Here is a 25,481-nt window from a genome sequence, read left to right as displayed (position 1 = left end):
TTTCATGTCTCCTCTCGTCCTTTTTGACCAGCTACAGCGCTAACCCTAACCCGCCCTCCTCCCAGTCTCTCCTCCTCCTCCGCCCAAAACCACCTCTACCGAGCCACCACCGTCGATGAACAAACACAGATCCGAGCTAAAAATGGTCGGGAGTAAGTTGCACATCTTTCAGCAATTCCATTTTAGCAGCTTTTGATTACTATAAAACTCTATTTTATATGCATATCTTAGATAAGGTTGCAAGGAAAAGGAGAGACAAGACACCGAATTCCTTTTCGTTTCAACCTCATCTTTTCTGCGCCTAGCAGGCACTGAACTTGTTTTCCTTGATCTCCAAACCTTCTTCGACTGGACTGTTCCATTTCCTGTGCGTTGTTACACCTGTAAGCAAAGGGAACTAGCGAAGTAGGGGGTCGTGATGGATCCAATTACGCACCATCTTCCTCCTCCCTTCCACACCCGGGAATTCCAACCCCTCCACCACTTTCAACAACTTGAACAGCAGCAGCTCAAGATTGAAGACGACAACAACGGCATCCCCAGGCTCCACCGAGGCAAGAAGCGCGATCTGGACGAAGAAATAGGCGACAAAGGCGCGAACTCCAATTATAACGGTGGCGGCGGCGAATCCAAGGAGCTGCTCCCCACTACCTCAGCGGGGGAGGGCGGCAGCGAGATCATGCGTCGCCCCCGCGGCCGCCCAGCGGGGTCCAAGAACAAGCCGAAGCCTCCGATCATCATCACGCGCGACAGCGCCAACGCGCTGCGGTCGCACGTGATGGAGGTCGCCGGGGGCTGCGACATCGTGGAGAGCGTCTCTGAATTCGCGCGCCGCCGGCAGCGCGGCATCTGCGTGCTGAGCGGCAGCGGAGCGGTGGTTAACGTCACTCTGCAGCAGCCCGGCACGGCCGGGAGTGCGGTGGTGAATCTGCACGGCCGTTTCGAGATCCTGTCGATGTCGGGGTCGTTCCTCCCCCTGCCGGCTCCACCCGCCGCGAGCGGGCTGGCGATCTACCTGGCGGGCGGGCAGGGGCAGGTGGTCGGCGGGACCGTGGTAGGGGCGCTCATAGCGTCAGGCCCAGTCATCATAATGGCTGCCTCGTTTGGGAACGCGGCGTACGAGCGGCTGCCGCTGGAGGAGGAGGAGGAGGCACTGCAGGGGCAGCAACTGGGCGGTGGGCTGGGGTCGCCGGCCGCAATGGTGGGGCAATCGCCGCCGCCTCACCAGCAGCAGTTACTTGACGGAAACCCTTCCCTTCTCCACGGACTTCCTGCGAACCTGCTCAACAATGTGCAATTGCCTGCCGACGCCTACAGCTGGGCCACCGGCGGCGGCGGCAGCGACGGACGCCCAATCTTCTGATGACAGTACACATGCATATCGCCATTTTCGATCGTAATTAACTGAACTCGATCGGTAGATCAAATTAATTAACTAGCTTCTTGCTTCTTCAGCTCCGAAGCTAATTTGTGAGAGAATGCAGCCTGAATGATATCTCATGTGTTCAAGCTTATTTTCTTCTTCTTCTTCTTCTTTTCCGTTTCAACTACTGCATCTCGTGCCTGTTAATTTCTTGGTTTTGTTTTCAAGTTTCTCCCTCTTTTGTTTCTCTGATTTGGACAATTACATTATGCCTTGTACATTATTCTATGAACTCTTAATTAATTAGAGTCTAACTTTCTTCTTGATTTGATGCATGGTAATTAAGCTAATTAAGCTACTTCTGGATAATATACATGCAATGGGGTTACATATATCTTTATAGAGCATGCAGCAACGCGTTGCTTTCCTCAACGTGTATGTAGCTCCACGCACCTGGACATGTCGAAGATGGAAGAGAAGTGAGTAAGTTAACTGTGAAAAGGACGTTGAACAATGTGTACTTTGGCTGTCTCCTCTGCCACTTTCTCGAAGTCTTCATGCATAATTATGGTCTCTCATGCATGCCCTTTCATGAGACCGCTTAAAGCTGCTCATTATCCAATATTATTCTAATGGATCGGAGCAAGATGCTCGATCATCATGTATCTGTGTACATTCATGTGGTATTTTTTTGAATTATACGTTGTGGAAACTTTATCAGTAGAGCGTTTGCTCCTAAAAACTGATTATTAGTGGGGGTAGTCGATAATATAGAATGTATTGCGAAATGCGAAGATGGTTGCAGTTGAATGGAAGATGCATGTAATTGGACATCTCCATAGATAGTTTTAATTACAGCGGAGAGTTAATCATATAACTATGAATCTCAAGGTCTCATTAGTTCCGACTTAAACATTTTAATAACAATAAATTGAAAATTTACAGGTTATAAATATATGGAGCCAGAGTATACAATATATTATAATATATCGTATACTCTTCTGGAGCAGACTTACTGAAGAGCACACACACAATATATAAGGCATATAAGTCATGTACATTATTAACATTCATAATATATATATTTATTGTATAAGGCTCACACACACAGTATATAAGGCTGTACATAATTAACATTCTAATATATATATTTATTGTATAAGGCTGTGATTTAGTATATGAGGCGATGCATATTTAATTTAATTATTGTAGGTTATATTTTTAAAATAGACATATAATAATAATATAATTATATGAATAATATAAATTTTATATAATTTAAAATAATATTTTTGCATCTAATTTGTTTTAATTTATTAAAATAATCAAGTCACGTATGATCACACGAGCTATTTATAGTCCATCTAGTTACATGGGTTATATACATTACATGATCCGTTTCTAGTCTATTTAATCAGTTTAATTAAAAAGATCAACTCATTTATAAACGAACCATTTGCAAATTATATTTATTTTAATGCGTATATATCAAACATGCCGATATCAAGTTTAAATTAAACATCAAGAAAACATCTGTTTATGAGTACAAAACTAAACAATTTGGCCTCAATTTTCAACATTAGTCGTTCATTTAGGCTTATAAACACTGCTTAACATACGACATCTAAAATAGATTCTACTTAGTAAAATCAATGAATGGTTGGTTACATTATTCTGGTGATTATATTGATGGCATGCACAAAGAGAGAGGCCGGCTGGACAATTTGGGCTCGATGTGGGCTGAGGCCCAACAACGACGGCATTCTGTAGGCCCAATTAAATATTTGGTTGGATTTCTGCATTGTGAGTTAAACTCCAAGTGGGAGCGACAGACGGTGTCGTTGGAATTAAATGTGCACGCTCTGTTTCGGCATCCACGCCCAGTAACTTCATAGCGAGTGCATGTGTTCTTGCTCTCCCCTTCCTTCCTTCCAAATTACCTTCACATCACTGTTCCCGAAAGGTAGAGGATCTTAGAAAGTGGATGTGTAAATCATGGTATGATAATAAATGAAGTGAATGGAGTGTCACATCATCGGTTATCTGTCCACGCACTGCTGCAGAGTTAAGTGCATGCAGCTGCCTCTTGCATGATCACTGATATTATGAACAATTATGTTGTTTTTTTAAGGGGAAACAAATCAGCTTATGGATTTAGTGACATCATCGAGATGCATGTAATGTGTGTGTGAATATGGTGCTAATGCGATTAATATAATCAAGCAGTTCCTTTTAGCTGGTGAATTTGGAGTTGATTAGGTCTGGCAGGACTGTTTTGTTCTACTCATAATTTGGCAGTATGATCTGTGCACGCCATGCTCGCTCATTATCAATTTCGGTTTAAGGCTTGCAATTATGTTGTTCACGAGAGAGACATTTTACGCTGAAAAAAAGGATGGTGATATCATTTGACGATGATGCTGAATTTTGTCGTCTCTTGTGTGGATTGAATTTCCAAAGCCGATGATGTAGGAAAAAAAGAAAAAAAAAGAAGGAAGGACCATATCTCATAAACAATTTCAATCATACTAAAAAATATCATTGTGAATAATTTGTCAATTTATTTTTATTTTTATTTTTAAATAATCATGTGGATTTTATGAAGTTATTAAAAAGATTCATTTTTATTAGGAATTAATAATTTAATAATACAATTTAAGTGTATTTGATGTTGGGTAGGTAGCATAAATTAAGGGGGTGCTCGGATGCTTAGATAATTCAAGGAAAGGTATCATAAAGGCCTCAAGAGTAGGTAGTCCAAATCAAGAGATTGCTCCAAGGTCTTGAGGATAGGTAGCTCTAAGGAGCACCTAAAGATTTAATTTAAAGATATGTGGACCCTAAATTATGTTTATGTGCTTATAATCTTGGATTTATTTTGGGTTAATTTGTATAATTAAGTCTATAATTGCTTAGGTGGCGTGGTCATTAACAATTGTCTAATTGATTAGATAATTATTAATTAACTCAATGACATAGGTCAATCAACTAATAAATTACCATTGAGATTTCAACATTCCAATCATGTATGGTCGATTGAAGAAGGTGTGACTTGGTTGACAAAAAGTATTTAATAATTGAATGTTACAATCCTTTGTATATAAAATCTTTAAAAACTTTTGAAGACATAATACTCTCATTTTTCTTGTGCTCAAATGATAAGGGCCTAAACAAATACAAGTGCTTGGCCAAGGATTAAAAAAAGGCTTTGATTTATAATCTCTAATCTTTCATTTAATTATATTTAGGAAGAGATAAGATTAATATTCTATTGAGAGAAATCCTGATTAAAATCTCATTGTGTCAAGATCAACAACATCTTGGAATGCTATCATCGTAATTAAAATCTCATGGGTTGAATTCCACCAATGATGCATTAGACACATCATAACTCATTGAGTAGAAGTGAGGTCTCTAAATCATATAAAATCTTAACTTTAGTAAGCTATTTTATTTTGTATTTATTTTTATTGTATTTTGATACCTAATTACAAGTGTGCACCCCCATCTAACCTTGAATTTGAGTTGTATTGCTAGCAATAATTAATGATATTATGGTATTGTCTACTTGTCCCCTCTAGCGAGGCCTAAAGGTGTAAAAGCCAAGTCGAATTTAATTGTGTTAAAACTTTTTTATTTTATTATTCAAGTTATTTATTAAAAATCGTATCGAGGTTTCTTTTTTTTCTAGCTCAACTAATAATAGTGCTGTCCTTATAACGTAGGTTAAATATTTATTTAATACATGAAATTTATATTAATTTTTATCTTTAACCTATTATAAATAATTTTAAATTGTGGAATTTTTATAAATTACTATATTTTTGTGAATATGTTTATTTATAAATTTTGTTGATGAATATTAACAAATTGCTTCCTAAAAGGACGTAGTTATTATATAGTAGATTACTGAAGGTCTTCTTAAAAGGACGCAATCGTTATAGTAGGCTGTTAGCCTGCTTGCTAAAAAGATACAATCATTATAATAGCTTGTCAGTTGCCTTCCAAAAAGAATGCAATCGTTACAGTAGGCTAGTAGGCTGTTACTCATCTTCTTCAAAAGATGGAACAAAGTCATCTATTCACCCCCTAAGGTAACGGTGACACCACTAAAGGGGTATGTGTGATTCAGTCTATGCTGTCTGGAAACTTGGAGACAAGAAACGGGAAACACATAACCGGAAACGAGAAATGACAATAGTTGAAGTTTTCAGATTTTGGAAACGTCAAAGACCTACAGCAGCGAGTTCAGCGCCAGGAAGTGGCGGAGCAGCTCCTGCAGCTCCGCGCCACGCGCCCACGATCTCCTTCTCCACGCTGCAAAAGGTTGGAATCCGCCAACCTAGCGGCCCCACACGATCGGCCCCCCGACCATCTGTGAGGAGGTAAATCACGGTGAATGCGGGACTGGCCAGGGCATAGTGGTTGAAGGATTTGGAAACATGACACATTTTGATGTTATCGCATGTGCGCCATGAGCCTTCGAACCGCCTACCTCATGCTGCAAGCTCCCATGCCCTGACCAGTTGCTCCCGCCCGTGGGGGCACACGATCTCCTTCTCCACGATCATGTGCAACATTGAGCGCCGGAATTCCTCCAGCGGGTCCTCCGTGCCCCTCACGTTGTCCTCGACTCCGCGGCTCTGCCTCCTCTCGCCGCCCCTGCTCCAGGCCACGACGCTCCGCTCCAGCTCCCCAAGCTGGCGGAGGAGCTCGGAGACGCTCGCCGACGTGGTCGGGGAGGTGTGCACCTGCCTCGTTGTCCCCTCCTCGTCGCCACGGTAAGAGGACGATAAGGTCACCGCGAGGTTGAAGTTTCTACGGATGGAAACGTTTCCCAGCGTTTTGGAAATGGGGATTTCAGTGTAAACGCCGTTTTCAGACAGCGTAAGATTCAGTAGACTTTATTATTTTTTTACTCTTTTTTTCCAACTATTTTTTCCATATCTGATTTGAACATCGGAGGGGTCATGTTAAGGTGTGTTGACTCCTTCTAATCTCCTATTAGTCTCTTTCAGCAAATCTGACTCTACTTGCCATGATTTGACCTGTCAGAAGTTGACTCACCAGGGCTCTACTTGTTAGAAGCCTACTCGACAGAAATCGACTTGGCAGAAGCCGATTCAGTAGAAGACAATCTGCCAGAGGCTGACCCGCCAAAAGCTGACTTGCAAAAGTTGATTCAGAAAAAGGTTACTTAGAGTCTGCTTTAGCAGTTGTTGGTTGGCCTTGGTCAACCCATCCTTTAATCTCAGACCGAATCAAATTGATTTTATCTATGAGCAATCAACTAGGTAGCCAAGGACCGCACAGATCTGCTTTGGGTGAAAGAGAGGTACCTGGGGGAGTAATTTTGCAAGAAGAATGAGAATCGACAACCTTGGAACGCCTTCCACCTTCGATATTATTGCGTCTAGGTGTTGGGTATCTTGTGGTTTTATTATATTCAAGTCAAGATGTTGTCTAATTTTATGCAATTCTTTGAATTATATCTTTTAATCAAAGTTTGCCTCGAAACACTTATTTGCTAGATCATATTTCTTTTGTCCGGGACAAAGTCGCCACCCACATTTTCTCTGGTAGTGATAGAGTTGTTAGGATCCGTGTGTGGTAGAGGGGGGAGAATAACTTCGATTGCTTTGTTTTAATATTGAGTGCTCGTCGTTTGAATGTGCAGCAAAAACTTGAAACAAACTCAACACCCAATGCAAAAACGCTAACACACTTAGTTTTACTTAGTTCACCGCCTTCCAAGGCAACTACGTCTAAGGCCTAGTCTAACAACTACCCCACTATCCTTTTCAATTTAGAATACCTTTTGGAGGCAAAGAAGCCTCTTACACCTTGTTCTTATAAGAACACAATAAGAAAACAAGAATGCAAGTATATTGCTTTGAAATGCCTCTTGGTGGTGGGAAATGTAATAACACTTCATCTTCAACCTCTCAAGAACCAGCTCTTTTAAATGACCTCGAAACCCACTTTTATATGCATTCAAGTTGATTTTCACCTAGTAATCAATTGCTTACCTTTACCAATCTATTGTCATACTGTAATTCAACTGTTTATACCTATAAACGACTATTTTTACCCTAGCAATTGATTGCTGAGACATAACAATTGATTGCTTGCTTCTAATCAAACTGACCAGTCGATTTTGAAAGCTTTTGTTTGCCTGACATGATTTACTAATTGATTGCTGCATTTCAGCAATTGATTGTTGTCACATAACAATCGATTGCTATATAAGTAAACCTCCTTTAAATCCTAAATTTTGTAGCTTAGGATTTAGTAATCAATTGCTACTTCTTGACAATCGATTGCTATATTTATTTTAACATTTTCAAAATTAAAATCTCGTCTTGTCTTATATACCCGTGGGTTGACCCACCTAACCCATAATCCACTTTGAGTCGGGTTGAAGATTTCCTAGCCCGCCAAGATGGTGGGTTGGTCTGCCCCGTCATACGATGGATTTTTGATGGATTGACTTGTCCCGCCATGTGGATTTCCTAGCCATGGGTTGACCATTTGACCACACTAGCAAGATGTCAGTCACCTTCTGAAAAGGACACAATAGTCATAGTAGGTAACCAATTGTCTTCCTAAAAGAACGCAACCGTTATAGTAGGTTGCTAGCCGCTTTCTAAAAGGATGCAACCTTTATAGTAAATTGTCAGTCACCTTCCTAAAAGGACACAACCATTATAACAGCTGCTACAGTTGCAAGCAGCCTTCTTAAAGAACACAGTCGTTACTGTAGGCTACTAATAGCCTTCGTAAAAGGACGCAACAAAGTCATCTCTTCACCCCCTACATAAGGTAATGGTACCACCGAAAGGGTATGTATGATTCAATTGACCTCACTATTCTTTTTGACTCTTCTTATTCCAACTCTTTCTTTCAGAATCTGACTTGAGTATCGAAGGGATCATATCAAGGTACATCTTGACCCCCTTTTAATCTCCTATTAGTCTCTTTAAGTAAAGTCGATTCTACTTGTCATGGCTTGTTCGGCAGAAACCGACTCACCAACTCCACTTGTCAAAAGCTGATTCAATAGAAACTGACCTAGCATAAGCTGATTACTTGTCAGAAGACAATCTACTAGAGTCCAACTAGCCAGAAGCCTACTCGCCATAACTCGATTCACCAAGATCCAATCTGGGTCAGACAGAAGATGACAAGGTTCAACCCAGAAGATGACTTGACCCAATCAATCCATCCCTTGATCTCAGACTTGATCAATAGACTAATGGTGTGGGAGCTAATATTATACATGTTTTTGTGAGAGTATTATTATAGTTGATTTCGATCTTAAATTATCTATGTTGTCATAGTCCCAACATCATGGATTTTATACTGTATAGATGAATTAGATACTCTTAGTGTAACATCGTTAAGAATTTCTCTTAGTATATTTTCTATCTAACCAAATGACATACGTACTTAGAGAATAACAGGAAGTTACCATAGAAACTTTTAACATTTGTAATAGTTGTACACACATAATTAACTTTATTTATTATTTTATATATTATTGTGATATATGCCATGTAAATGTGATGTCCATTTTATCAATACCATGGACTTTACTTATCATTGTCATGATGTCTATTATATCATATGCAATATTCATTTTATTGTTATTACATCTGACGTAATGATGACAACCCCATTTTCATTTAAAATGCAATCCGCGACGACAATTGACAGCCATAGCCTATGCAAGATCTAACACAACAATTTGCTAAAATATTGCAAATGGATTTTTTTTATGACAAATAATAGGACATGTTTGACCACTTTAGTCATTGTCATAGTGTAGCATACAATCCAACAAATGAATCACGAAAACGATCGATTCATTTGACGAAAAAATAGATGTGTGCCCGTCCACATCATTCATGTATTTGTCTTCGTATTTGGTGACGTACTGTTCCTATTCTTCCATTTTTTAAAAAAAAATATTTTTCTTCAACGCTCAAATTAATCACACACCAATAAATCAAAACAAAGTGTATTTATTTCAATTACAATTACAATTATTCCACAGAGTAGGTACAACAAGCTTGGCCTTTTTTTCCGAGTGTATCAGGAAATTTGGTCTGGTTTGGTCTACGCCAGCGGCACGCGCCTATGGGGACTTGACACATGCAGTGGCGGATTCCTTTTATGGACGTGTCAAGTATTTTTATTCAAAAAGTAGGATGGCTTTATTCTACTTTTACTGAGAAAAAAAATAATATTGTATTCGTGGGTTCATATCGATTGCAATTCCAAATTGCTTTTTGTCACTACACGTGTAACTCGATGTTTAGGCCATCGTTTGAATTTGATCCTCCCTCATGTTTTTATTATTATCAGAGAAAAATATGAAAAGAGAAAGAAAGGAAAAGGAAAAAAAAGAAAAAGGAATGGAAGCTAATGGTCTAGGTACAGAGTATGGATCTGTAATCGGTCGTTATAATTGACACATCAATTAGAGATAATATATATATATATATATTTTAATAATTCAAGTATTTAGAGTTTTGTCCGAATAATTATGTAAGGTGACGTATTTTTATTAGCATCTTTTCTATGTTTTTAATTTTTAAAAAAGGGTTCATAGAGCTTATCACTCAATACGCAATAATTACCACACGAGAAAATGCTAACATATCGACAACTAGTTGTTAGCAGCTAATATCAATGAAAGCGTGGATCTTGTGTTGCAAAATGTTCTTAGCTTGATTGAATTATATTATAAAAGAAGTGCGACAATAATCAAGGAAGTCTTAAAGTTCTATACGCACAAGAACAAGAATAAATCACCAATTTCACACGCGTTGGAACACATTAGCGTAGTGTTAGACCACCAAAGAGACGAAGGCATAACCCGAGTCCAAACTGAGTTCGCGAATCATAAACCTGTTTGTAGCCTCTCCATTAACAACACCTCCATGTCTGGCTGGCCCAAGCAAAACTCATCGAGTTATAGGTGCCAGAAGCCCGGCGCAGGTGTGCGAATCTAGTGCGTGTTCGACCGCTGCAAATCTTTGATGCTGGAGACTTCGCCACTTCTGTTTAAAACTTTGTAATCGTACGTCTGCCTTAGTGCATCTGGTGCATGCAGTACCGAAGCTAGGCTGGTCACTTACCTACTACCACTACCACCATCAGTCTTCAACTTCAATACGCTCTCTATGTTTGCCGAGGCATTCGTCTTACTAGACGAGTCAAAACTTCCCCTCTTCTACAGTCTCGAAAATGATCGCCACATGGCCTTAAATTTCCTACCTCACCTTTCTTCTTTTCCCCTTCTTCTCCCTTCTTCTTCTTCTTCTTCTTCTTCGTCTGGCTGACTAATATCTGATATATATCTACTTCTCTCTGACACTGCAGTACAAGGTGCTTATTGTGCTGGGCGAAGGAGTTCACAGTCGTCTCGATGCATTATTTGCGGCGAGTGATTGGGATGCATCCCCTTTTGTGATGTGCAGAGGCGGAAAGGGGAGTGGAGATATGATGCAGACGGCTAAAAGCTCATTATCCCATGCTTAAACTAGGAAAGTTGTAACCTTGTGATATGGAGTTTCATGTTCAACGCATGGGAGGAGGAGGAGGAGGATTTGTTTGTGGGATTTCATAAATATTGCCGTGGGAAAGGTTGATCTTTCTTTTATGCTTTTGGCGGCGGCGGCGGTTGGTGGAGGGATTTGTTCAAGGGAGATTGAGTGCTCGGGTTATTGATTTGGATGGAGGCGGGGGCGAAGGAGTCGGCGGGAGGGGAAGGAGCGGCTGCGGCGGCAGGGGAGGACTTGACGGCGCGGGCGGCGAGGAAGCGGTACGAGCGGCTGCTGGCGGTGCGGAGCAAGGCGACAAAGGGAAAGGGCGCGTGGTATTGGACCCACCTGGAGCCCATCCTGGTCACGGCCGCCGGGGCGGCGTACCCCTCCGCCGCGAAGCTACGCTGCGCTCTCTGCGCCTCCTTGTTCTCCGCTTCGAACCCCTCGCGCACCGCCTCAGAGCACCTCAAACGCGGCGCGTGCCCCAACTTCTTCTCCCCCTCCTCCACCGCCGCTTCCGACCCCGCTGCTTCCCTTGCGGCCCCCGTCGATCCCGTTCCTATCTCCTCCCTACCCCCGGCGTTCCCTCGTGTTCGCCCACACCGCCTCCTCATCCGGCAGCGGGCTGACGCGGGGGCACCCCATCAGTCCAAACCACCGCTTTTACTCTCCGGCGGGAAGGAGGACCTCGTCGCGCTGGCCAGGCTGGAGGACAGCGTCAAGAAGCTTAAAAGTCCCATGATTTCCCCCGCCACCCTCCCCAAGCCCCAGGCCGACTCTGCTCTCGCTCTGGTCGCCGACTGGGTCTTCGAATGCGCCGGTGCAGTCTCTCCCTCCGCCCTTGATCACCCAAAGTTCCAATCTTTTCTCAACCAGGTCGGCCTTTCCTCGATCCCCTCTCGCCAGCTCGTTTTCTCTTTCCTTGATGCTCGATACCAGGAGGTCCTGTCGGAGTTTGAGGCCAGAATTCGTGATGCCGCTTTCTTCCAGCTTGCTTCCAATGGATGGAAGCCATCGTCAACCTCGTCTGAGCATACAATGGTGAGCTTCGCCGTGAACCTCCCCAATGGGACCACATTATTCCATCGGACGCTGCTCACCACCGGGGGGACTACTTCTGACTACGCCGAGGAGCTCCTCTGGGACGCCGTCATCAAACTTAGCAACGACCGTTCCGACCGCTGCGCCGGCATCGTTGCCGACCGCTTCGGCACCAAGGCCCTTCGCAACCTCGAGGGCCGTAGCCGAAGGATGGTGAACATTTCCTGCCAACTCGAAGCATTCAACAGCCTACTTGTGGACTTCGCGCGGTATCTTCCAACCTTCGCTCGAGCGTCGGCCAATTGCTCGAAGCTAGGCAACTTCATTAACACCCATTCTCGAGTCCTAAGCATCTTCCACAAGTATCAGCTCGAAGAGCACGGCCACACGCGCCTCCTTCGAAGCCGCACTTCCCCCACTGGCAGCAGCTACAAACCAACCGACTTCCCCGCCTACTTCGCCGTGTTGGAGGACGTCATGGACTTCGTGCGCCCGATCCAAATGGCGGTTCTCGACGAGGACTACAAGCTCATCAGCGCCGAGGAGCCAATTGCCAAAGACATGGCGGAGCTGATTCAGGACGGCAGATTTTGGACCGAGCTTGAAGCGGTTCACTCGCTGGTCACGCTGGTGAAATCTATAGCCAGAGAAATCGAGACAGAACTGCCGCTAATCGGGCAATGCTTACCTCTGTGGGATGAGCTGCGCTCCAAGGTTAGAGAATGGCGCGCTAAGTTCAGTAACTTCGACGGCTTTCTGGTCGAGAATTTGATCGAGAAAAGGTTCCAGAAGAACTACGGCCCGGCTTGGTCCGCGGCGTTCGTGTTGGATCCCCTGTTTCTGGTCAAGAACACGAGCGGCAAGTACCTCCCGCCGTTCAGCCGCTTGTCGCCGGAGCAGGAAAAGGACGTGGACCAGTTCATCACGCGGCTGGTGTCGCCCCAGGACGCCCACATTGTGCTCATGGAGCTAATGAAGTGGAGGTCGGAGGGGTTGGATCCGCTCTACGCCCAGGCGGTGCAGGTGAAGCACCACGACCCATCGACGGGGAAGATGAGGATCGTCAACCCGCAGAGCCGCCGCCTCGTCTGGGAAACCTGCCTCAGCGAGTTCAAATGCCTGCAGCAAGTAGCCGTGCGGCTCATCTTCCTGCATGCCACTTCCGGCGGCCTCAAACGCAACTCCACCTTTAAGCAGTGGATGTGCGCGCACGCGCTGTCTCCTGCAGCGCAAAAGATCGCTTTCCTCACGGCGCACTCCAAGATCGGGAGGAGAGACTTCGCCACCGAGGAGGAAAAGGACGCAGAGCTCCTCAAAATGGTCGACGACGACGACGACGTTGTCAGTGAGTTCGTGGAGGCCTCATCATCAGCGTAATAACGTCGATCTCCCTCGGAATTCAATTCCTCTCTCGATCTCTAGCAACTGAGTGTAGATTAGGATCGTAGGAATGCTGATTCTTTGTTTGGATTCTCTAAGCTTTGATTAACACCTGCTCGATATTTTCTTTGGGGTGGGAGTAGCAGCAAAAGATATTTAAAATATTAAATATTTATTCATCATCATCGTCATTGTTATCCTTGGAAGCTGATGGGGTTTCAGGCAATCTCTGTGTTTGTTAGATAGAGATGTTTATAATAGAGGGAGATATTTTATCAGTGTCATCTTCTTCTTTCTTTTTTTTCCTTTTATATTTACAGTCGATCATTGTTTTTCTTCCTGATCTTTCTTACATCTTTTCGATCCAACTATTATGTTGAATTGCTTATTTCCAGTATAGAACTGAGCAATTGTGTTCGTCGAATGATGCTTGAATTCAGTAATGTGCTTGTTCTTTGCGTGCGGTATTCATATCCAAACTGTTAGCTATACTTTAACTAATCTATTATCTAAATGATGATTCAAAGCATTAATGCTCTGTTTCGAGGTACCGATCGAGGAGGAATCCCTATGGAAAACAAATTTTTTGAACTAAGGAAGAGAAACAAAAGAAGAGAAACGAATCCCGCGGAGAGCCCGGAGAGAGGGGGAAAAAATGAAGGAAAAAAAAACCCCTTAATCAAAGCCCCTCCGCGAACAGCGACGAAGACGAAAATCGACCACAATAAAGCAGATCATGTGGATGTTGTACCAGACGACGATGGCCACGGTGACATAGAGGAAGAGCAGGATAGCGACGAACTTGAGGAGGAGCCCAATAGAAGTACCACAGTCCACAGCTTGAGCTCCTCAAACCAAACAGAGGCGCAGGAGGCGGGTCATGTTTGTCCTTCGTCGGCAGCGTCCACAGCGTCCGCAGCGTCCTCAACGCCCGCAGCGTCCGCCGTTCCCAAAACTTACCATGGTTGAAATCTGTAGGAAATCTGAACTCATGTTGCACCAAAATCTTAACGCAAGCCAACAAGAATATGAGGAGCTCTAGGAAAATGGCCAATGGAGGTTAAAATTAAACTCAGTAGAAGTAAGAGGTGGCAAGTGAAGATTTACTAGAAGTAAAAACTTTTTAAATCCGTCCTCTAAAGTAAACTAGGCATAAGTGCGGATCCAACAGGTATTCTGATGCTAGCTAATATATATAATTAAAAGTTTATTGTCTGTTCTTGAGATTTTTCTGTAGGAGAAACCCGGTCTTGATGCTTGCTAGCTCGACCCTTACAGGATATCTTTGCTGTTTAGCCGTACACTGCTCGACTCTTGCAAAGCCATATCTGGTGTCTCCAGTGTGGCTTTTTATTCCCATCTTCCATGCTGATCTGTGATTTGCACCAGCTCTTGTTTTTTTTTCTGGAGTAGTCGTATGCCACTTGATACTTGGCTACATACTGCGCCATTATGAAATCTTTGTTTCTTATGAAAGGAACATGTTACAGTTTTAGTACATCTTCTCTCATTTCTGAAAATATTATTGTGTTTACTATCCATAAAAGTTTGGGAGGGGGTGAGGGAAGGGGAGGGAAAGGTAAGGAAGGGGAAAAACAAATTTTCCCTGTGTTTGGGAAGAGGTGAGATAAGGAAGGGAAGGGGAAAGAAGGGGAAAGCTTCCCCTTCCGTGCTCTTGAATAAGCAGATTTTCTTACACCCCAAATCGGAGTGTAAGGAAGGGGAAACATGTTTATTCCAGTTTTACCCATCCCCTTCCTCGTTTCTACGGTGTTCAAGAGCTATGTCATCGTGGATGCGTCCAAATTCGAAGGCTGCTGGACGGGGGAAACTGGATGCTCGTCCTCTCCGCCTCCGGCGCCGCTGGCGCCGTCATGCACCGCCGCAACTTCGCCGGTTACGCTAGGCTTTGTCGCCGTACTGCGGTTGTGTCCATGGTGGTAGGGTTGTGCGCCTTTCTGTGTTCTTCCTCGCGCTCTGCGCAGACCTTTGCAATTGGAGACGGCGACAATCGCGTGCGTGCATGTTCTATCTTGCATCTAGACTTTGCTGAAGTTCTCTGAGGAAGAGGCGGCGAGGGAATCCGCTGGTGCGGCGGAGGGGAAGAGGCGGAGGTCGGGACGGCGGAGGTCGAAGGAGCGGAGGAGGAAGAGAGATGGAATCGAGGAGATTTTTGACATTTTATATCTTTAACTCCCTCTCCTTAACTTGGACCCTTGCCTTCCTCCCAAACAAAGTCTCTTTTCTTCTACTCCTTCCCTTCCCTTCCCTCCCTTCCCTCCCTCCCCTCCATTAATGAACCGTCCTTCAAGGTAGGGGAGGAGGACCAGGAGAACTGGCTTAAAAATTTAGTTTTGTTCCTCTTAATTATTCCCTTTTTTACCAAGAAAAATAATTGACCGATTCAATTACTTTTGTTATTTTTATATAATTTAGATTTTTAATTATTCAAACGGATTAATTTTGAGGTGAACGATTCGACTTTATAAAATTTTTTCACCGATTATCAGGATACATCCGGAAAGTACTATCGTTAAAACCACCAACAATCAACCTTCATAATCGATCCACTACTATAGAGCATCATACTCCATATGAGTATTAAAATCGTGGATCGGGTGGCTCCACTAGATAATAGTCCAATCTATCTAGGTAATCGTATTTCGTACTATTTCTCATAATTTTTTTTCACCAAATAGAATATATACATACTCCAATCAAGAATCGAATCGCGACACTCTAAAAAAAAATCCACCATTGATCTTACAGTCACATAGTGCTAGGGCCAACTTAACTCATAAGAATCACTAACTGTCCTGGAGCATAGTTGAATTGGTTAGTGCAAGGTAGACTTGCTAAAGTGACAAGAGTCGAATTTTGACGAAGCCAAGATAACACTCTCCCCCGTAGTAATCAATTACAGTTTCTCGATATATTTTCTCACAAATGATCGTGGAACCAATCGTGTAGGACCACCCCCCATCGTTAACTCATGTTACTGAATTGAAACGTGTTATCTGGAGTGTCATAATCAAATCATCCAACTTGTTTAACTCAATGAAAAAAACAATTGACCCACACAATTTGCCCAAACCAACTGTACTACTCGACAAATTCAATCAGTCAATCCTCTTAGGCACCCTCTATCCAATCTACCTAAATTGATTTACTTAATCAAACAATCTAGCTAAATCAAGAATAAAGAAAAGCAAGAAAGACAAAAACACAAATAATGATAATATAAAGAACTTGTGAGTAGGTGACAAGATGACTTATTTTTCAAAAAACGAAGTTATTTTTCTTTAAAAAGTATTTATTATAATTTAAGAAATCATCGACCAATTATTTCAATTAATGCATATTTCATGATAGTTTATGTTTTGAAATAATAAATGGTGCCACTTAAAACATCAAAAAGAAAATTGGCATTGAAAATAAACAATTAGACGATGAACCTTTTCGGTTGACTTGATGCTGCTCTTCTTGACAGGATAGACTAGTATTTGATCTGTCAAACTGTATCTTTTTGAAATTTACCTTATTGTAGATCAACCCTATAACAACTAATTTGCTTTTCCTTCTCAGAAGGTCATTGAGTACCATTTCATAATTTAGAAGATTGTGAACACCAAGACTGGCTGAGAATACTGATAGTGACCTTTTACCGCTCTGTTCCTTTGACCTTGCATTAGGTTGCAAATGCTTCTTCAGATTTCATCACAAGAGAAACACAAAGAATATGTGTTGGATATTAAATCAATGTGCATGCACTTTCTTTGAATACTCTATATGCAATGAGCTAGTTCAACATGATCCAGCATACCAACATATTTATCATCACTGCGTTCATTTTTCAATGGTGCTTGTGACACCTGTAATGGCTGAAACTTTGAGCTCTAGTTTTATAAGTGTTCTACATTCAGGAGAAGAAGAATATCTTGATTGATAGTTTTGAAGTATTCTAGTTCTTTTTTCATACAATTTCCTAATGTTTTTGGTTATTTGAAATTTTATATGGACGTTTTATATTTTTGCATTCAAATTATTGGAAAAGCTAATTGTTTTTGATGCAAAACGCATCTGGATCTAATAATTATTCTCTCTAGTTTCAGCTTAATGCTTCAAATTAATCCAATTTTATATGATCAGCCTATACAGTTGCTGCTATTAAGGCTGGGAAAGACATAGCCTTGGCAAATAAAGAAACTCTTATTGCTGGTGGGCCTTTTGTGCTACCACTTGCGCACAAACACAATGTGAAAATTCTTCCTGCTGATTCAGAACATTCTGCCATATTCCAGGTATTCATTTCTCGACGCATCACTCATTCAATTAGCAGTTGGTGATTTCATCTCCTTTTGCTCCAAAATTCTGTTTTTCATTGAAGGCTGGATTTAGTTTCCAGATTCCTGATCTTCAGAAAGTATCATTTTTTCTCAGTGTATCCAAGGCTTGTCAGAGGGTGCACTTCGACGCATAATTTTGACTGCATCAGGTGGAGCCTTCAGGTATAAGAACTGCAAAGTAGCTTCCCTTTTCCATCTTTTATAAATGACTTTAAAATGCTAACAATTATCTGGTTAGGGATACAGTCGTGTGGACAATAAGTATGATCAGTCCATTGTTTATGCATCATGTTACATTAAACCACACTTATCAGAATCAAACTATAAATTGAATTTGAGAAGCTCAGTCACCCTGGCCGAATTGCATGTTGGACTGAAAATTGACCTGGTTAAGCTAATTAATAACCAGAAATTGAGTATCTAAAAATTAGCTAATATAAAAAGACATATCATTTTTAAAACTTGAAAATTAGATATTAATAAAAACTAAGAATGTGTAATTTTCAAATCAGATCTATGATAAGATTGAATATTAATTTTAAGTACCTAATAGACATTATAACTTGTAAATTATACATCTCAATTCAACATAAAGTTTTACTACCTGTACTTAAAATATGATCATCAGAAATTCACATTATAAGACAAGTTTTAAAGATATTAAACCATATATAGTGATAAAAACTAAATGATTTTTTATACGAAAAGTTTATCACTCTTATTAAAACAAATACTGTCAAAATGCTACATATCAGTGACACCTTGGCTTGGCATGGAAAATTCAAGCTCTGAAAAAAAAACTGGCCAGGTTTTGTCATTCAGATCTGGCCGGTTGGGCTTGTGTGACAAAAATTGACTGCTAGGACCAGTTTTTTATTGGTTCAGTTGCACATCTGATCCACTCGTAGAACCGGAATGGACTAGGACCTTAGCCTGGTGTTTTCCGGTCAGACTGGCTGGTCTGATTCTAGTTTCTTGTAACTGAGGTTGATTCCTTCTTTCTCAAAAAGAATGCGAGACTGTTTATGTTTGCAGATATCGGTTATCCAATTCTCTGTTTCCACCTTTGATTTAGCGTCAAGTAAGTTATTGAAACATCTACTTTGGTGTTTGACATAGGGATTTGCCTGTTGAAAAATTAAAAGATGTGAAGGTTGCTGATGCTTTGAAGCATCCAAACTGGAACATGGGCAAAAAGATCACTGTGGATTCTGCAACCCTGTTTCAACAAGGTATTGTCAGCATTATCATAAAATTTGTACCTACATTTTCAGATTCAACTAGAATATTCTTCGTCGTACAGGGACTAGAAGTCATCGAAGCGCACTACTTGTTTGGAGCAGATTATGATAATATAGAGATTGTGATTCATCCACAATCGATAATCCCACTCCATGGTTGAGACTGAGGTAAATTCTATCGTAAACCCATTATCTCTGATCCTCTTTATAGATTTTTGTCAACAACTACTGTCATATTCAACCCATAGTTCTGAACTGATTTATGTTTACTTTGCAGGACTCATCTGTCTTGGCTCAATTAGGGTGGCCTGATATGCGCCTTCCAATCCTTTACACATTGTCATGGCCAGACAGAATCTATTGCTCAGAGATTACATGGCCTCGACTGGATCTTTGCAAGTATGAGATTCTAATCTAATTTGTTATGCATTTCATGATGAACGACTATACAATCCTTGAGTGAACAAACTAGAAAACTTATGGCAAATTCGCACTTGGCGCAATCTCAGGCAAGGCTCATTGACCTTCAAAGCTCCGGATAACGTTAAGTACCCTTCCATGGATCTTGCCTACGCAGCTGGCCGAGCCGGGGGCACGATGACAGGAGTCCTTAGTGCTGCAAATGAGAAGGCAGTGGAGCTGTTCATCAATGAGGAGTACTTACTTCTCCCTTATTTCAATTCCTTTGATGCTTCATTCTTTAGAAGAGAACTACAAATTCTGTTGTCCACTTTGCAGAATCAACTATCTGGACATATTCAAGGTAGTGGAACTCACATGCGATGCTCACAGAAACGAACTCGTCGCCAGCCCTTCCCTGGAGGAGATCGTGCATTATGATCTCTGGGCTCGGGACTACGCTGCCAATTTACAGCTCTCATCTGGCTTGAGCCCTGTGGCTGCTTGAGACACCTTTCCTTTCTTTATGTTGACTGCTGGCCTCTGAGCTAAGTCGTGGTCAACTCCAAGGGTCAATGGTCTCATTTAGTTTTCATGAATAAATATTGTGTTTGCAGTATTTTATATACTTATTCAGCAGTTGACTTATTCCCATCTCCCTAGTCAACTCTTGTGAAATTCTCGAGTTATACGAGTTTGTATCTAGGAATATATATATATATTTCAGCTAATACATCGTGGATGATTCAAACGCCGATTCAGAATTGCTAATTTACACGCTCCTCGAAGAAAATCACTCGGAGAGATGAGAGGATTTGAAAAATACTAAAAACGAGGGTTAGAATGGCACTAGAGATAGATCCCGATAAGTCACTTTGACGTTCAAGTTAGAATTTGACATAAAAAGTTTAATAATTTGAGTAAGTTAGGTTTATGTGTGTACCCATGAATATGAGTTACCTTTTTATAATAATTGATCTCTGAACTATTAGTATTTGTTTAAGAAATATTCTAAATATACGTTACAATTTTTTAAGAAAATTTTAAAATATTTATTTAATAAATATTTCAAAATATTTTTCTTATTCTTTTCGATGAATTAATTTTAGAATTTTTTAATCTTAAAAATGAATCAATCTTATAATTTTATCCTTCATAAAATGTCCCGACCATATCATAAACATCTCCAATTAATGGCATAGTCCGAATTGTTATCAAAATACCTGAGATATTATCGTTCCGCCGTATCAATATATTTCCACTATTTTCATCTGTTGGAATTTTCAGGTCGAAAATGTTGATTATAAAGATTTTCTGATTTTTGGACACAAAAAATTTCAATAAGAATTGTTTTCTCTACAAAATGAGATGAAAAAGATAATAATGGATATTTGTTAATAATAAAACGGATTTCTTTTATGGGGATTATGCGTAAGTGCATTGGCAGGAGCGAACAGCCCCAGTAGTTCCTGTCTGTCTGCACGGTAAGAATGACCGCCGCGGTCCCTTCACCGCCTTGTTGTTTGCTCCTCCCTTGCCAGATAAGGGAAGCTGGGCGGTGACTGCATCTGCCTCCGCCGCCCGCGGCCCCTTCTTCGCGCCCTTGTTGGAGATCATCTTCTTCGCCGACGCCGACGCCGACGCCGACGCCGACGCTGACGCCTTGATGAACACGAACTTATCCTTCCCGTCGCTGTGGCTCCGTCCGACCGTAAAGTTACGGAGCAGACCCCGCAGCGTCCCGGTGGAGGCGCTTTTCTTGCACCGCTCCGGAGGGCGCTCCCGCGAGGACTCCTCCCGCTCCGCCTCCTCCTCCGCGATTAGAAGCTTCCGGATGGGTATCGCGTCAGCCGCGGCTCCTCGGCTCCCGCCGGGCGGCGGATGAGATCGCGATTGAAGACAGGGTAGACCGGGAGCATCCGCCCGCCGGAGAAGATCTCGTCCGCGTCGGCGGAAGGAAACCCAAAAGCGTCATTCGATTCGACGGAAAACTCGAAATCATCGCTGGAAGCGTCGTATTCTTCGTCGTCGCCGTCGGCAGAGGCTTTGACCGGCGGAGGCAGCGGCTCCACGCGGTGAGCGCCGCCGAAAGTGGGGGAGTCGGAGCCATCGTACGCTGTCTTTTCGTACTCGACGGTGCTCTTCCGAAGCTGGGGAACGAGGAGTAGTAGGGAGGCGTCGCCGGCGCCAGGCTTTCCGTCGCCATCTCGATTTCCGATCTGATTTGATGGAGAAGAAAACGAATGAAGACGACTTTTATAAGAGGGCGGAAAGCGTGGGAAGTAAGTCAGTATTCTCAACCGTCGGATGCGATTTGTCTGCGTCCAAGGGCTCGAATCTGGACCGTCGATGGACGTGCGGTAGGTTTAAAACTAATAGTGAGGACCGCCGTTGCAGTCGTCGAGGCTTCGCTCGTGCGGACGCACAAGACGTGGGTGTTCTACGTTTCGGTTCGCGGGTACGTATTCCCAATCACGTGACTAGTCTTCTGGAAAGCTTTTTGTTTTTAATTTCGATGTAAATAATTTTTTGAATAATATTTGAATTAATAACGAAATTGATCAAACAGCATTAAATTATTCGAATATATAATTTGATTCGGATCGAGGATACCATGCGTGCCTTGATAGATCATTAGCTGGGGACAATTCACTATGATAGAATTTTCTAATTTAATGGGTAAAAATTAAAAACAAAATAAAAAGACATCCTATTATATTATTTATCTACAAAATACGTGTTATAATAATATTGAAATAGCTATAGAATAATTATCTTGAAATAAAAAATATTTCTAATACAAAATATAATATCCTTTTAATATTTTTGATGATGTCTCGAGGACAAACATTCACTTAATTACTATCACGTTAGATATAACTTGTATTTACACACTTCATATTAACATAAAATTATAGTGACAAAAATCATTCATGAAACCATCTAGATACTAGATCAATCACAATAGTAGGAGACCAAGTCAAATAGGAAAAAGAATTGATTGTTGACTTCAAATAAGTCTTCATTTAACCTTTTGCAACAAATTCCAAAGTTGCTTAGGAAGATGGCAGTTGCATGGATTATTTTCCAACGCGACGTTGGAAAAAAAAACATATCGAAGAATAACTAAAGTCATAAGACCGCCCTTGTCATCAGGAACATTCAAATGGATTATAAATCACTATTGTTTTATTGACCAACAATTTTCCTTGTCCTTCTCCCTCTAGAACTTCTATCCCCAGACTAGAAACATCGACGAGGTTGGATAGGTACTGGGTGCTAACAAGTACTGGAGATAGGGAAATACATTAAATTGATCACACAGAACAAGTACTGACTAATAGTAGAGTATGAAACCACAAATACAGCATGACAAGTTGTTTAGTAGGCGTTAAAACCAATTTGTATTGGAGAAATTTGCAGTAGGTTGGCATAATTGTAAACAAAGTGCAGGTCAAGTGAATGCAGGTTGGCGTCTTCTGGATGATCCAAACTGCATTGGAAGCACCTTCTCAGCAATGACTATTCTAGTGACCATATTTCTGGAACTCCCATTCGCTGTTGTCTGTAATGAAGAAAAGGTATTATCAGTAAAAGTATGGAGTAGGCAGAAAATTCTGAGATTGAGCGGGGAGAGACAAGATTGTTTACCCAAGGGACAGACTTGACGAGTTAAGCCAACGGCTGATACAATGAAAATGGAAGGCATGATTGAGAACCCCTGCATCCAAATTCATCGCCAATTTGGCGACGACATGCCAATTCGTCTCCAAATTAGGCAACTAGCGACGAATGTGTTTTCGTCGCCAAAAAACTTACTAAAATTGTAGATCCGAACTCTCTTCTCCACGCGAAGTTTCTGCCGACTTTTTCTCCACGCGAAGTTTCTGCCGAAGCTGCTCGCCGGATCTCTCCCTCTCTCCCTCGCCGGATCTTTCCTTCGTCGGATTTCTCTCCCTCGCCGGAGCTCTTCCTCGCCGGTTCTCTCCCTCACCGAAGCTCTCCTCGCCGGATCTCGCTGATTTCGCCGGATCTCCGACCTCGCTGATTTCACCGAAGCGGCCGGTGACGCCGACCTCGCTGGGGCCTCGCATCGCTGATCTCGACGTGCTCCTGCCTCCTCGAATGACCAACCCCGTGAGTATCGCCTCCAGGGAAGCGGCGGATGCTTCTCTTGGTACCGTCTTTGTTGTTGTTGTTGATATCTGCTGTTATTTTGAACCTAGTTAGAGTCGTTATAATTACAAAAGGTTTATTCTATTCGTAATATGCTCGAGGGTAAGGACTGATAGTAGACCTTGACCTTTGTAACCATATCTTCTTTTTCAACGACGCTTAACCCTCATTAACCTTGGCATGCATAGTTCTTTGTTTGATAATAGAACTACCTATATTTAGCTGTTATTGCTTATTGGCCTTTCTCAGCTTTGTATACCTATTAATTTGTGAATGGAAGAAATAAGCTAGAATTCACAGCTCTTTGCTTGCCTTAATTTGTGAATTAGTTTACTTTGACAGATCATAATCTGTAATACATTTTATTCCACCTATAAATTTTAGTAAACAGTGTGTATTCACAAGATTAATAATCATATTTAACATCATTTGATTTGAAGTGATTTGCATATCCAATCAATTCCTCTCAAGTTTTTTTTACATAACAATGAACTTCTTCTTTTTATATAACAATGATTTGCTTTGTCTAACTTTTGAACTAATTACATTCAAATGAAAGTCTTATTTTTTCATTTTAAAAAATCTTTCACTTTCATTGACTTTGCAAACTTTGTTTGACTCATTCATGTGACAAACTGAATCATAGGGCTACACAATTCATATTTGTAGTTCTTTTGCTTCGATATTAAGCATTCCAGCTGCATGTAACCTTGCAAATAGATTTCCTTTCCTCTAATAGTTGCAAAAAAATCCTTTAAAAAGTCCTCTTGAAGGAAATAAAAAGGTTATAACACACTTTATCAAAGGTAATAAAAAGGTTTTCCCAGGTTAATTTTCATGATGTTTATCAAAGGTAGTTTCTACCTCATATGCTTAGAAATGTTATGGTTGATATTAGGTTTTTGGTAGAATACATAGTATTTTTATTGTGCTAATGTTGCTATTTATATTGCAATTTGGTTAGATTTAATACATAAAGACTAATCTGGTTAGTTTTACCTCAAATGCCATTTATTGTATCATATAAATGTGGTAGGACAAGTGTACAAGTTATCACTTCGTAAACCTCGTAAATACTAAATTACTCCCTAAACCCTAAAGCCCCAAACCTAAACACTAAACACTAAACACTAAACCCTAAATCCTAAACCTAAACCCAAAAACCCTAAACCCTCTTAAACTTAAAAAATCACTAAACCATAAAAACCTAAACTCGTAAACTCTTAAACAATAAAACATAAACTCTTAAAAATCCAAAATCTAATTTCTAAAATCTAAATCCGAAACATAAACCCAAAAATCCTAAACCCCCTAAACCTTAAAAAATCACTAAATAGAGTTGCTGGTACCTCTTCTACCACCTCCCCTGCCGTCACATCACAGATACAAAGCTTGACAGGAGAGATCTAATTCAATTGAAAGTGCTGTCCAAACAGAAGAGGAGGGAAATGATACAAAGAGATAATCAAATTAAAAAATTACAAAAACAACAAGAACGAATTTTGCGCCATTTCAGTTGCAACTTGGTGATGACGACGACGACGATAACGACGACGACGACGATGACGACGATGGTGGTGATCCTTCATGAGTTTTTTTGTGTATGCATTTTTTTTATTTGACATGCATTTTATTACAGCTACAAGTTAATAATTTATATATTGTTAATAATACTGTTTGTTTTTTGTTAAACAGGTTTTGATAAACAAATCAAAAAAAAAAAGGTTAGTCTTTACATATTTAATTTATAGATTTTAGTATTAGTTTTAATTTTAAGAATGATACTTTCTCTTTATCTTATTTTTCTATGCAGGCGAAGACAAGATAGTGACGAAGAATCAAGCAGAAGTTCCGGCGGACCCACGATGATCTCCTCTATCTTGTCTTCATATATCTTCTGATTTGTTTGTATCAGTACTTTGTAGCTTCTTTTCTGTATTATGATGATGTGACTTGGTTAGACTTATAGACATGTACATACATG

The 25,481-nt window shown here is 41.2% G+C and overlaps 3 protein-coding genes and 1 pseudogene across 4 annotated transcripts; 3 read left to right on the top strand and 1 right to left on the bottom strand.

The window, feature by feature from the left end:
• Positions 1-9: 9 nt before the first annotated feature.
• Positions 10-1,857, top strand: LOC141819614 (AT-hook motif nuclear-localized protein 18-like). Of its 2 annotated transcripts, none has more exons than XM_074706860.1 (2): positions 10-145; positions 232-1,857. In XM_074706860.1, the coding sequence occupies exon 2, from the start codon at positions 419-421 to the stop codon at positions 1,361-1,363; it is 945 nt and encodes a 314-aa protein (XP_074562961.1). In that variant the 5' UTR covers positions 10-145; positions 232-418; the 3' UTR covers positions 1,364-1,857. The 2 variants fall into 2 exon arrangements, with proteins under 2 accessions (XP_074562961.1, XP_074562960.1); XM_074706859.1 differs by having other exon boundaries at positions 10-152.
• Positions 1,858-11,103: 9,246 nt separating this feature from the next.
• Positions 11,104-13,613, top strand: LOC141819619 (uncharacterized). The gene has a single exon (XM_074706865.1). The coding sequence runs from the start codon at positions 11,104-11,106 to the stop codon at positions 13,330-13,332; it is 2,229 nt and encodes a 742-aa protein (XP_074562966.1). The 3' UTR covers positions 13,333-13,613.
• A 1,557-nt stretch (positions 13,614-15,170) lies between these two features.
• Positions 15,171-19,999, top strand: LOC141819611 (1-deoxy-D-xylulose 5-phosphate reductoisomerase-like). Its single transcript, XM_074706856.1, is given in 9 exon segments — positions 15,171-15,360; positions 17,485-17,636; positions 17,776-17,843; positions 18,801-18,918; positions 18,985-19,068; positions 19,070-19,090; positions 19,200-19,321; positions 19,432-19,578; positions 19,661-19,999. Coding segments are annotated over 9 exon segments (1,071 nt in total). The 3' UTR covers positions 19,830-19,999.
• A 651-nt stretch (positions 20,000-20,650) lies between these two features.
• On the bottom strand, positions 20,651-21,527 carry LOC141819632 (uncharacterized; annotated as a pseudogene).
• Positions 21,528-25,481: the final 3,954 nt, after the last annotated feature.

This window comes from Curcuma longa, unplaced genomic scaffold (genome assembly GCF_044706935.1).
Source record: "Curcuma longa cultivar G26 ecotype Majalengka, Jawa Barat unplaced genomic scaffold, ITB_CL_G26_1.1 contig_9927, whole genome shotgun sequence".
Classification (NCBI taxonomy): Eukaryota; Viridiplantae; Streptophyta; class Magnoliopsida; order Zingiberales; family Zingiberaceae; genus Curcuma; species Curcuma longa.
The sequence above is the reverse complement of the archived record's forward strand: the minus strand, read 5'-3'. Positions and strand labels throughout refer to the sequence as shown.

What these genes read in the sequence shown, in the direction of transcription:
- LOC141819614 (XM_074706860.1), top strand. Translation starts at nt 419, where the DNA reads ATGGATCCAATTACGCACCATCTTCCTCCTCCCTTCCACACCCGGGAA.
- LOC141819619 (XM_074706865.1), top strand. Translation starts at nt 11,104, where the DNA reads ATGGAGGCGGGGGCGAAGGAGTCGGCGGGAGGGGAAGGAGCGGCTGCG.